This window comes from Atta colombica, unplaced genomic scaffold (genome assembly GCF_001594045.1).
Source record: "Atta colombica isolate Treedump-2 unplaced genomic scaffold, Acol1.0 scaffold27, whole genome shotgun sequence".
NCBI classification, from domain to species: Eukaryota; Metazoa; Arthropoda; class Insecta; order Hymenoptera; family Formicidae; genus Atta; species Atta colombica.
Window position 1 is genome coordinate 1,342,528 of NW_017259370.1, and position 12,831 is coordinate 1,355,358.

At 31.7% G+C, this 12,831-nt stretch overlaps 2 protein-coding genes across 6 annotated transcripts in view; both read right to left on the reverse strand.

Moving 5' to 3' along the window:
• The window catches only part of LOC108689543 (uncharacterized protein CG43867), a 76,407-nt gene extending 75,794 nt beyond the window's left edge, over positions 1-613 (reverse strand). For all 5 annotated transcript variants that reach the window (XM_018196342.1, XM_018196345.1, XM_018196343.1 and 2 more), the window contains exon 1: positions 198-613. The gene's annotated coding sequence lies outside the window, so the exon portion shown is untranslated. The remainder of the gene's footprint in view (positions 1-197) is intronic.
• A 2,999-nt stretch (positions 614-3,612) lies between these two features.
• LOC108689397 (thyroid adenoma-associated protein homolog) lies at positions 3,613-9,524 on the reverse strand. Its single transcript, XM_018196150.1, has 14 exons — positions 9,240-9,524; positions 8,491-8,631; positions 7,773-8,420; positions 7,563-7,669; positions 7,176-7,479; positions 6,861-7,103; positions 6,427-6,783; positions 6,067-6,339; positions 5,801-5,998; positions 5,459-5,640; positions 4,807-5,359; positions 4,538-4,688; positions 4,202-4,461; positions 3,613-3,915 (listed from the first exon to the last, which is right to left on the reverse strand). The coding sequence occupies exons 1-14, from the start codon at positions 9,417-9,419 to the stop codon at positions 3,613-3,615; spliced, it is 3,900 nt and encodes a 1,299-aa protein (XP_018051639.1). The 5' UTR covers positions 9,420-9,524.
• Between the last annotated feature and the right edge of the window lie 3,307 nt (positions 9,525-12,831).

The following is a 12,831-nucleotide window of genomic DNA, read 5'->3' on the forward strand; positions in this document are numbered from 1 at the left end:
ATTCGTCTCTCTCTCTCTCTTTCTCTCTCTCTCTCTCTCTCTCTCTCTCTCTCGGAGCGAATTCTGACATCCTCGCACGATGTCCTGGCGATTTGCGATTCTCGAGGACCCTTAATCGTCTCTTTCTCTCTGTCTCTGTCTTTCTGTTTCCTTCTTGCTCCGGTCCAACAAATAAAGCGCAACGAGACGTAACTCACCTTGCTGCGTACGGGGCTGAGGTAACGGCCCGTGACGATTTGAAACGGGCGCACTGAACACACTCCATGCCTCCTCTCCTGTCGAACACCAACGGCACGAGCACACCATACACCACCCGTTCGCGTATATATGTATGTATGTATGTGTGTGTATACGTGTGTTACGTATGTGCGTGCGTGCGTGGTGCGTGCGTGGAGCAACGCGGAGAGGGTGTACGCCTCGGTTTTTGGGGCTTTCACAATCAGCGGGAGGCGCGCGGACGCGCCGTCACCGGTCGGACGCAAGTGGTGGGCATTGACGCGTATGAAACGTGGATGGTCACTCGGCAGAGGCGCGAAAAATCGGGAAAAACACGAGAGTACGACGGGTAGTCGCACGGTAGCACGTCGCGTCGCGAAATACGCGTGCGAGTCGGCCGCACTCGGCCGTGCTCGGCCCGGCTCGGCAGTCGGCGATCGGCTCACCGCCGGCGCCGCGCTGTGGCGATCCAGACGAGCCGCCACCGCGCTGTGGCGCCGCCATGCACCAAACGCGACAAGCTTCTTCGAGTGTGTTATATAATATATTAATTCATTGGAATAACAATTATGAGCCATTATTCGAGAGAGACGAAATGCATGGGATAAATTGCCATTGCTACGAGATTTACTATTACTAATTTTAGATCTCCAATAAAGGAATAAAAACAAAGGCAATAATTTCTTACGAATATAAGGATTTGTTTTAAAAATTGCTTATATTAGAATAATACAATTTAGACGTAATATTGACTCAATATATAATTTACAATATATATTAATAAATATTGATAATTAAAATTTTTAATTAATATGTTTCATCAATGAATTGTGCTACTCACTGTAATTCATTTAATGTCACATAAATATTTTGAAGTATTCTTTGATTGATATATATCTGTCAATTAGAAAATTTTTTTTTCTAATTGGTCAGTCAAATATTTAGAATTTTAGAAGCGATTTTACGAAATAATCAGTAAATGACGTAGAAATTCACTTTAATTTATAACTGACGAATTTATTATTGCAAGATAAATAATTATTTATTTTGAGTATTTTGTATTTTTTATTATTATTGTATTTATTATTGTATTTTTATGTATTGTATTTTTGAATAGCAGTGCTCTTAGTACTTAAACGAAGAAATTATAATTATTGTCTTCCAATATTTAAATTCTCGTAAGGACGAAATTCGAATTAATATTCTTTTCAAGGGTGAGAACAGATGATAATCAAATAATGTTAGAATAAATTACCAATCACAGCATTGTAGGAGCGATTATTTTCATATTGCGAATACTTTACAGGATACGTCCGATAATTTATTGTACGTGAAATTCGCTATAAATAGTATTATAATAATCGCAAAAAATGCCGAGCACGTCAAATACAATTCCGTGATTCCAAACTGTTCCATACCAACTACAATTTGGAAAGCGATACTTCGAGAATCGCAATATCGAAGAATACGATAGTCGCGAAGTATCGAAACATTTGAAGTGGAAATCAGTGCAAACTAATGGCATATTTCGCGCTGTAATTAGATGGCTGCACTTTCGCACGAAATGAATATAAATTTAATCTATAGAGAGAAAAAAAACAAAAATAAAGAGGAAAGTGTAAAATGAAAAAAGCTATTAGTACGAAAATAAAATACTAAATGTTTTTTTTTATGAATTGAAATAATTTTATTACAAAAAAACATTAAATGAATCATACACAGATTATTTTTAACATAATTGAAAAAATTCGAAATATTATGGGAATTATTAAAAATGTCTAAAATATTAATTGCAATAATTTGTTTAATGTAATTTTTTTATTTAAAAAAGAAATAAAAATATTAAAACTCGTGGTAAAAATAAAATTTGAAACTTATTCATTGAATTATTAATATATTTTCGGCAAACTATTTTTTAAATTCATAGATTTAACATTTAACTTTTTGACACTTGAAATATCGCTTTACTTTTAAAGACATGTTCCATTTAAGTTCAGAACATTCAAGTTCAAGATATGTGAAAACGAGTTTTACCAAAGAACTTCGCCCATTTTGGGTCAACCATATATAACTAACAATTGTTGTATTATTTTATACATAATAATAAAAATATTAAAAATTAAGTAGTTTTAAAGCCTAAAATATCTGCAGAAAGCAGTTAATCTTTTACAAATATTGACTTATTCGTTCGGTTGCTCATCATCAGAATTATCGAAGTTTAGAAATTAAAATCTTTAGAAAGTATCGGTACATCTTCAAGAAGATGTTGACATATACTATATCCTAAATACTAAATGACATGTTGTGGGCACAGTAACATATAGTATAGGCTAGCCTTATGTGTCGTCCATGATGGCACTGCTAGCTAGGAGGTATCTTGAATACAGAAATCAATTTTGTGGGAAGGCGATGGATAAAAAGAATGTAAAAATATTTTTAACTACATAATAAGACCATCCATTAAAAGAATTTTGTAAAAGTAAAAAAATATACTTTATATATCACATTTTTTAAGAGGAGATTCATTTATCTCAATAATGATTTTAGTCGTTATATTGTTGTTTGTATTTAATCTATTCTTTACTTTACAATATTTGATGTACAACTGATCTCATGATTGAGTCATAGAGTATCATGAGTTATTGACTGTTCAAAGTAATTCAGAGAGTTTAAATTAAGATAATTTGTAATAAAAGACACATGTATTGAGAGTCAGATGCAATAAGTTTCTGTGCATCTTTTCTCATTTAATTTACTACATAATTTATTACATAATAATCATCTATCACTTATATTTTTTTATATATTTTATATATTTTTTATTTTTTACCGTTTTCTATTAAAAGGGTTCAGAACACACACTAAATACTCATGAGTAAACAAAGTAACATATGCGTTAGAATGGCAATTTATAAGCCTAAGCAATTAATTTTATTTTATCTTTACAAGTTCTGTATTTTATCCGTTCATTATATAGGTTTATTTATAATTTTTTATTCTATTAGTTATAATTATTAGTTGTATTCTCCGTTCAATGAGAGAATGACCTCAGATCGGACTCCGTCCGTTTTGCGTAGGTCTTCATAGCGTTGTACATTGCCTGCTATGCGCAAACCGAAGTCATTCTCTCATTGAACAGAGCGTAATTAGTTTTATTATATTAAGTATTAAAATTGTTAAAATTGTGTAAAATAAATGAAATTTCTTTTCAACTTTTATCATTGTTATTTCTTGAATAAACTTACTTTTTGTGTGTTCCATATATGAAGCATCTTGGATCATTTCTTAAAAAATAGATTTTTATTTTTTCCTTAAAAATCTACATATAAAATAATCTCACCTACATATCAAATGAGCGAAGTTTTACAAGTACAATTATATAATAGATATCTGACATTATAATGACATATATCTTTCACATACAAAAGATTGGAATACTTTATCTCTGCTGAATCCCATAATATCTTTTGATACCTCTCCAGTTATCGGCAGATTATTTTGATAATTATGTATAATCTGTTTAAAAGAAGACGATGCAGGAAAATCGGTATCCAAACGGTAACTTATCCATCTTACAGCATCCGGTGGTAATGTATTATTAATGGAATATTGTTGAGTTATCGATTTTGTTAAATTGAAGCACTGATCTGATATCTTCTTAGGATCGAAGATAATGTAATTTCTACATTTGTTGAATACCTATTGTAAACATTCGAATTTTTTAAACATATGTCGAATATTATCATATACAACCATAAGTATAAAATATCCTCAATTTATTACATTTTTCTAGAGAAAGTGATGATAAAAATTAAAGGAAAATTAACGAAATATTAAAATTGTTTTTTAACTAATTTTCTCTAAAAATATAGAACATTTATGTCAATTTGTGGAGGTGCTTTATACTTATATAGACTATACTGTACATATATGTATATCTTTTATATCTTGCCCATATATATATATATATATATATTTCACTTACTTCGTTATCATCCATTTCATAATTCATATCTCCTAACAACGAAACACTCCAGCAGAAAAGGGCGCTTACTGCTATTTCGGGATACTTAACAGCGACTATTTCTTTAAACTTTTCAAAGAATATCAACAAAGTTGGTTCGAAACATTCCAATTTGTTGCACGGTTCAAGTCTACAAATTATTTCAGACGCATCGAATCGAACATTCGCATTGTCATCGACTAATAATTGCAACAACATTGTCCACCAATCTAATATGGGATCTGTAAAGAAATATTTTTTGCATTGTACTGTTACGCGAATTTAATTTCGCTGGCTATAGAAATCCTTGATTCATACGACAATATTCCAGATCGATGTCCTTTTCAAAAAGTTCATATAATATATCGAAAACTGATAATCTGAAATCTTTATCTAACAAACCAATCCATCTATTGTCACAGATTTTTCTATAAATGCCCTCTATGTGTTCCATCCTGAGCTCTTTATCCTTAAAATATAAAAAGATATAAAAAAAATTAAAAAATATATCAAGTGGTAAGAACAAAAATAAAGAACAGAGAAATCGAAAAAAATTATCTTAAAAATGAGTAAAATAATAAGCGAACCTTCCATTCAAGAGTTAATGTCATACATTTTCCTAGCAATCTCAAGTAATTAGCACGTTGAGAATAGATATTGTTTGTATCATCTAGATATAATTTCTTAAGAACCAAAGTACAAATTGCACGTTTGTCGATGACACAACATTTGTCTATGTTCGTCAGGCTGTTGTATAAGAAATCGAAAATTGCATCTTGTAAATTAGGATTAAATTTATATAAATCATCGGCGAAATAGAAAGCTGTGTGAAGAGCAAAAGCGCTCAATAATTCTCTTTGTAGATAAGATTTCATCTTTATTATTACTTCGAAAATAGTAATCCAAGCAATACTCTGTATCTCAGCTTCTGGAATAATCAAAAGTCGCGAATATATGTTGTATGCTGTACTATATCCATTGTACATCGTTTGCAAAAATTCTGAATTCCCCATACGTAGTATAAATTTGATTGCAGACACTTTATACATTTGTTCGCCCGGTCCTTGTTTTAATAGAACTTTCTTGACTAAATGCTGCTGCAGGATATGCAATATATTCTGTACATCACAACTTTCAATCCTAAAAACATGAAAAATGTATCAGTCTTGAATGATATGGTTTTTGTGAAATTATAAAATCTGTCTTGAGTGACAATTTCTGTGAAATTATCTTTCTTACATATTTTTGTCTAAACTATGAAGGATGTCAATGTATACACTAGCTGTAGGAAAACAACTGAATACATTAGTTTTTTTTTCTAATCCTTTTAATATCCAATCTGTCGCGCGTACAAAATTTGTGACATCAGATTTTAATAACTGCATGTGGACGGATGGCAATTTCGTCAAAATCTCTAATATCTACAATTTAATCAATCGAGAATTAATATTTTAATCACGCGTTTTAATACGTTTTAATTTTTTAAAATTTGGAACATTACATATTTGATGTTTTCAATTGTAAATCTTTATCTTAATTATTCTTTATTATTCTTCTATTTTTGTTAAGTTTGTTACTTGCCTGTAGCAAATAGCCATGTGTGAAATTTGCAGACATCTGAGTATGTCGCGCAGTATATAAAATTACAAATAACTTTTTTAAAAAGTTGTAAGCTGTACTATCTACTAATAATGGCACCAATGCTCTAGCTGCAAGTTCACGTGTTTTATATACCGGACTTTTACCACATTCTGATACCAAATTAACAATTTCATTTATCTGGAAACACATATGCCGTAATGTTCATCTTTAACGGATAGGGGAAAAATTAAATTATATATAAATACCCAAGCAATATCCGTGTCAAAATGGCAATTAATATATAATCGTGACAGCAGCAATAAAATTACTTGCATGTTAGATCTTATCGCGATTTTTTTTTTACTCGAAGCAGTTCTCAATTCATGCAAAATAAAATCAAATAAATTGGGATATCTTTCAAAAAATATTCTTGCTGTCATTTTGTTATCCGTTGTCAAATTGATGTGATCCTTGGTTCTTTGAACACCAAAAATTCGTATTATAAGTGTACTGAACAATAACGTAGCCGCATTACGTTCCTATAATCCAATTAGAAATTATTTTCTGCACAGTTAAAATAATATTCATTAAAATATTCATTAAAATAATATATAACTAATACTTACCGACCATTTTGTACTTTCATAATTTCTATAGGCAATTATCAAAGCATTCATAATATAATTTTTAGTTATGTCTCCGAGTTGAGAATGTCTAAATAAAGCTCTAAGAATATTCATAGAATGAATTTTTATCTCGATTAAGTCATGATCAGTCATTTCTTTACACTTTTCTTCTATCTGTTCAAATAAAATTGAAAACTCGGATTTAGAAAATATTGGATGTCCATACATTACTTCCATCATTGATTGATGTAAAGAAGCTGTGCACTTAATTTGTGCAAATTGTAATAAAATCGTCATAATCCAAGATGCAAATGTTTCTGAATTGTTCTGGATTTTTGGTTCTGAGGATAACACTGCCTATATTTTGAAATAAATTCGTTTTAGTATTATGTCCTTAGATCTTTTTTTTTAATGAAATAATCTTTAGCTCATACCTGTATCATAAACGGAATACCTGCACTTCTTCTTGTTGCACATAATACATATCCTGGCTCGAATCCCGTAAAATACACTAAAATACTGTACAACCAAAACATAGGAAGCCTATTTAAAGACTTGTCTGTTAAACGCCATAATCGTGTGCATAATTCATGAAAACCAACATACGCTTGTTCAAACGCACCTCTATGTTTTGTTTCACACAATAACGCGACTAAATGTTTCATTATATTCTCTATCTGTTAACATATTTGTATTAATCCCTTTATGTTTTATTAAAACATGAAAATATGCGCATATACAAATCTCACTTGTTCTATAGTTAATAATCCATTTGGAGATTCGGCAGTTTGTATCGATGCCCTGGTGGCAAATAGACCAAATAACAGACTAACTTCTTTAACAGTACGCCAAGAACAAAGTAGTATCATTTGTGGTGTTATAATTTCATTCTTAAGAAATGATGCATTTAAATTCAGTGTTTTCAAGTCCATTGGTAAATGTCCTTCCGGTGAGGAATTATTTACTACCACAGAAACAGTACGATTTAGTTCAAAACACAATACTATAATATCAGCTATGGTATTTTGCCATAATTCACTTCTTTCTATATCTCTAAAGCAAGAATAAAAGAAAATATAAATATATCATATATTATTTTTTCAAAGAATTTATAATGCTCATATTTTTTTAATTACCTTAAGTCACAATCTAAAAGCAAACTTCTAATGCAAAATAAATATCCATATAAAGAATTTTTACTAATTGCTATTCCTAGGTTTTCTTTTGCTAAAGTTGATACTTCCTGAAAAAAATAAGAGCAATGTATTCTGTAAATGATAATTGTAAAAAATTTACTTTTGATGACAAACTAAACGATTAAACTAAACGTCGTGACTTATACATACTCGTAATTTTTCATATAGCAGTAAAATTAATTGCAATGTTATTGCTTCTGTGTCTTCTACATTATAGTAATCGCAAAGTATATTTTTTATAATAGGAGATAATTTGGCTATTTTAAACAAATATGCAGCCGTAATACTGTCAATAGGTCGAATGCTGTTACTAAATTTAAATGCAGCTTCCATAAGCGAATCAACCCAAGGTTTTGAATCTAAGCTCAACAATTCTGGACTGACTGAACTGATTATTTGGTATGCCATTTGCTTATTAAATTCGTATGTATCCATCACTAAACAGTGGAATATCGCCTCAACTTCGTCTTTCTTCCAAAGTCTTTTCTTAAAAAGTCTGAATTTATCAGGAATAAGATCTTGTATCAGTAAAAGTATTTGCAAACAGGAACGTTTGCGATCATATGTTGCTTCTGGATACAAATTGGACACGCAAAGTAGATGCAAGTTCTTAACAAAACGGCCATAATATAGTCTTGTACAATATTTAATTTGTTCTTTTTTACGTACTATAACCAAATGATCGTCCTTACACGTTTTGGAAATAAAATCTTGTTTCTCATAACAACTTAATTTTATTAGTGCTTGCAAAAACTGTTTCTCTATAACAGCATAGCTATCTTTCAATCGTGTTAAAGCCTATAAAAGATATAACAAATTTAATTGAGAGATTGTGATAAGAACCAATGTCTCGACGTTTCTCAGTTACCTTTTTGATAAAGGGCATGTATTCCATCTTCTCACACAAATTATTGGCTAAAAATATCAGAATTAAATCAAGTTCCATTTCTGTAAAACTTAATGTGCTTTTCTTTGATTCCACTAAGAGTGCCAACACCTCCAATCTGCACTATATAACAGAAAATATGTAAAATCACTTTATTATTGATTAGAATACTATTGGATTTTTAAAGCATCAGATGCTATATATATATATATATAAATATGAATAAATTAAATAAGTAAGAAAAGAACTAAAGGCTAGATCTTAAAAAGTACCTAATAATATTTTTAAATGTAAATTCTAAATACAGCTTTTAACAACTATATAAACTGCGAGTCGCTTACTTTCAGACTTGAAATGTAATTATAAACTGAAGCTGAAATAACAAAATCACAATTAAATTAATTGATTGATTTAATTATGATGCTAATTTGATGATGCCAAATTGAAAGACACCCATTATTATTGGAGGTTCTAAGTTTAAATCTTCGCTGTGGTAATACTTTTTGCAATAAATTATTTATAATGTTTTAAGATGTTAGCAGCATCATTACCAAATTTACGATCAGTTTAATTGTGATAATATTATCATTACATTTTAAATCTGACAGTAAGAGACATAAATTTTAACTAAAAAAGATGCATTTACATATAAAATATTATATACCAAGATATCTAGCCTCGACGTATTAGATTTTTTCTTATTTATTTGATTTAATGAATAAAATTATTACCTTCTCGCTATAATGCTTGGTGCACATTTCTAAAACATCGAACTCCAAAGTATCTCGCCATTTGCCACTTTGCTGCGCCAATTTTTCCTCGGTGTCTAACTCGCCTTTTAGCTTTGATTTTCGCAGGTTGTTTAGAAATTTATAAAGTTCATTCTCGTCCATAATAAAATATTTCTCCATTATTTAAAGTTGCAATATTGCAGAAATACTTTTATACAGCTGTTTACACATGCGCTGTGATTATTCCATCCTCAAGTAAGATTCTCAAGTAAGAGATTGGACACCGTTTAGATACCTTCTGATTGGTTTACTATATTTTCAGGATTTGCTTAAGATAAAATGAGATGCGTGAATATCTCATTCTGAGTGCGCCTCGTTTTCATATCTCCTAGAGCACGAAATATTGCAGCAATATTACAGCAATATTTTAATATTGCGCAATATTATAAAAATTGCAACAATATTGCTGTAATATTGAAATTATAATATTTTATGATAAATATGTAGTTTAGGGGAGCCTCCTTCAATGACCCTGACCTTGGTATATGTTGTCAAAATCACGATCCTAAATGACTTGAGAAAATTTTTAAACTTCTTTTGTTTATAACTTTTTAACAAGTAATGTCCGAAAGTTGAAATTTTCTCAGGATCATGACCTTGACAACATATATCAAGGTCAAAGTCATTGAAAGGCTCCCTTAAACTACATATTTATTTATTTTATTGAAGCTATTGAGTATTATTTAGAATACGGACTACACTTTCGATTTTGATGCAATTAGGCACATTCAAAGTGTGTTTGCTCAAAACGGAAGAATCTGCAAGAAAAAACATTGTAACGGCTCCGCGAACCGAAATATTGAGCGTTAAAATTGATGATTGAGAATATTGAGGTTAGGAAATCAATGTGGATAGTGAGGTGTATAGATAGTAGTACTTATTGATTCAGGGCGGCTACGCCGATCTCTATATTCTGTAAAGACTTTCCCCTCGATCCCCTGTGGCCGGAATCGCCGTCAATTCATCGGCGAGCGCCATTTATTTCAAAGAAGAAGAAGCCTAGACTGCTACTAAAAAAAAGTCTAGGTTGCTTCTTCTATTTTGACTGAAGATTTTGAGAAAATCTATTTAGACTGCTAATAAGAAATAAAGAAAAAAAACCTACTTAGGAATAAAGAGCGCGGATGAAGAAAAATCTTATTTTTTGATTAGTTGCAGAGTGTCATACAACGGATCCAGTATGAATCCAGGGGCGTGATTCCGTAATTGCCTTTACATGCCTACCGACAGTTGTCGGTGTTGTTGAGCAGATTTTATATAGTGAAAAACTGCGTAACGACACCGACAACTGTCGCGCACGTGTAAAGACAATTAGGGGCACAATAAAAGAAATAGGAAACAGAAAACAGAGAATAAGAATTTCAACCTATCAGAAATCATTGTGGAATACATAATTTCTGATAGGTTGAAATTCTTATTCTCTGTTCTTTGTTCCTTTTATGCGGAGCCCCTTACAGAATCGCGCCTCAGTAACTGAATATGAATCCAACTGTTCCAACCGCCATCTTATCTGTGATCCAAGAATTCTAAAATGCTCGTACTATGGCATTTACTCACTCTAAAGCGCTCGTTAAAGTGAATAGAAGTTATAACAGAAGCACATTGGAGCATATTGAAGCATGCGACGCAAATAAACCTTAATAGAGACTGCGATCGATTTGAACGCTCACGCACTTTAAACGCTTATAATCATCATTCTGTCTTTATTGTTCATTAGACGTAAAATAAGAATAGAAATACTGAAAGGGCTGAAAACGTCCAAATCGTCCGCAGCCAGAGTAACAAGATTTACTACTCTGTTTGCGGGGTTAATCTGGAGTGCGATCCACTTAGTGCTAGAAATGCTTTGAAACATTTAATTAATCAATTGGAAGAGAGGATTTTATTATTAATTGATCAATCAAAAAATGCTTCGAAGCATTTGTAGCATCAAGTGAAGCCCCGGTATTCATAGTCCGTTTTTATTTTAGAACCATCTTATGTAATAAAATTATCTTAAGATGCTAATATGGTTTTCTAATTGGTTCATATTAATTGACTTCTGATTGGTTGACATCTTAAGCACTGCTTAAGATCATCTCCAAATTTATAAATAACATCTATGAATTCCGCTCCTAGTTTATTCCAATTTACTCTTGATAGTTTTGACATTTCTGATATATTTTACGTACAATTAAGGCTGCGGTCTATTTGCTTCTTCCAAATACTCTGAACGCCACCATATGTTATGCTCCAAACGCTATGCTTAGATTGATCTGTTAGGCGCTGCGCACAATAGAGGGAATAAGGAATTAGGGATAAAGAATAACGATTTTAACCTCGAAATTGGAATATACGGTTTCTAATAAGTTGAAATCAATAACTGTATTCAACAGTTGAGTGAATGCTCGCTGTTATTGGTGTATTTTTTTAGATCCAATCAGCATTTTAAATCTGGAAGAATAGATCAACCTAGTCAGAAATGATAAGGAAATCTACATCGAATTGACATCGATTTAATGTACTTTCGACTCGATATCAATTCCATTATCATTTCTGACTGGGAATAGCAGGGAGCGTTCAATTGTTGAGTCCGCTGAACGTAGGCATTATTTCTTATTCTTAATTTCTCTATTCCTGCTATTGTGCGCAGGACCTTACTGTTTCGAATGCTACAATTGCTACGTGCATGAACGCTCCAATCAACCCACCTCACAAGATGAGGCAGTTGGAACGAAGCGGGAATAAAAATGATGACATATTCACGAATCAAAATTATGCGCTTCGGCATAAAACAGTCATAATGTTTTGTCAATCTACAACTTACAATTTATGTTCGGCTCAGTTACGGTCGCTTTGTGCTTAAGCCTTTATTAGGACGTTCTGAAGTGTCAAATATTAGTATAGATCAGTCATGTTAGTGCTACAAATACTTTGTAGCATTTGAAGCGCTAAGTGGATCACAGCCTTAATGTAGTCCATTGGCTTCTTTCAAATGTTCTGAACGCTGCACTTCAAACGTTTCGCTTGAATTGATCCATTATTTCCGAACTCTATTTGGTGTGCCACAATTCGCTACAATCGTTTCATCAAATATGTCCGAACTCTTCAGTCAACCTATCTCTCGAGGTAATACAGTTGGAACGGTGTGGTAACAAAAACGATGACGTAACGATGACGTGAGAATTACGTGTTCAGAGCAATATCGAGTCTATACGCTTTGTAGTATTTGAAGCGCCAAATAAACCGCAGCTTTAACTGCACGTTTTTACCGATACCCGCTAATCTCTCTATCGGTAACCACCAGCCATCTGGTTGATGCAGACATCTGTGAACTCAATCGCTAGAATTTAAATTCGTTATACATTCTGTCATTGTTATGAAATAACATCGATCTCTTGACAAATTCAAACTGTCATATCCATTTTATTTAAATATATAGATCGAAAAAATGATAAATAAGTTTTCATTTTTATTTCTTCGCGCATTCACACTTCAATCTATTTTTCAAACATTGTAATTAAAACTATTATTTTCAACTGTATTTCTAATT

Bases quoted from the DNA above. Each gene is read 5' to 3' on its own strand.
- LOC108689397 (XM_018196150.1), bottom strand. From the start codon at position 9,419: ATGGAGAAATATTTTATTATGGACGAGAATGAACTTTATAAATTTCTA. The intron at 7,104-7,175 runs GTGAGATTTGTA...ATATGTTAACAG, and splicing joins GATTATTAACTATAGAACAA to ATAGAGAATATAATGAAACA. The intron at 3,916-4,201 runs GTAAGTGAAATA...TGTTTACAATAG, and splicing joins ATGAAATGGATGATAACGAA to GTATTCAACAAATGTAGAAA.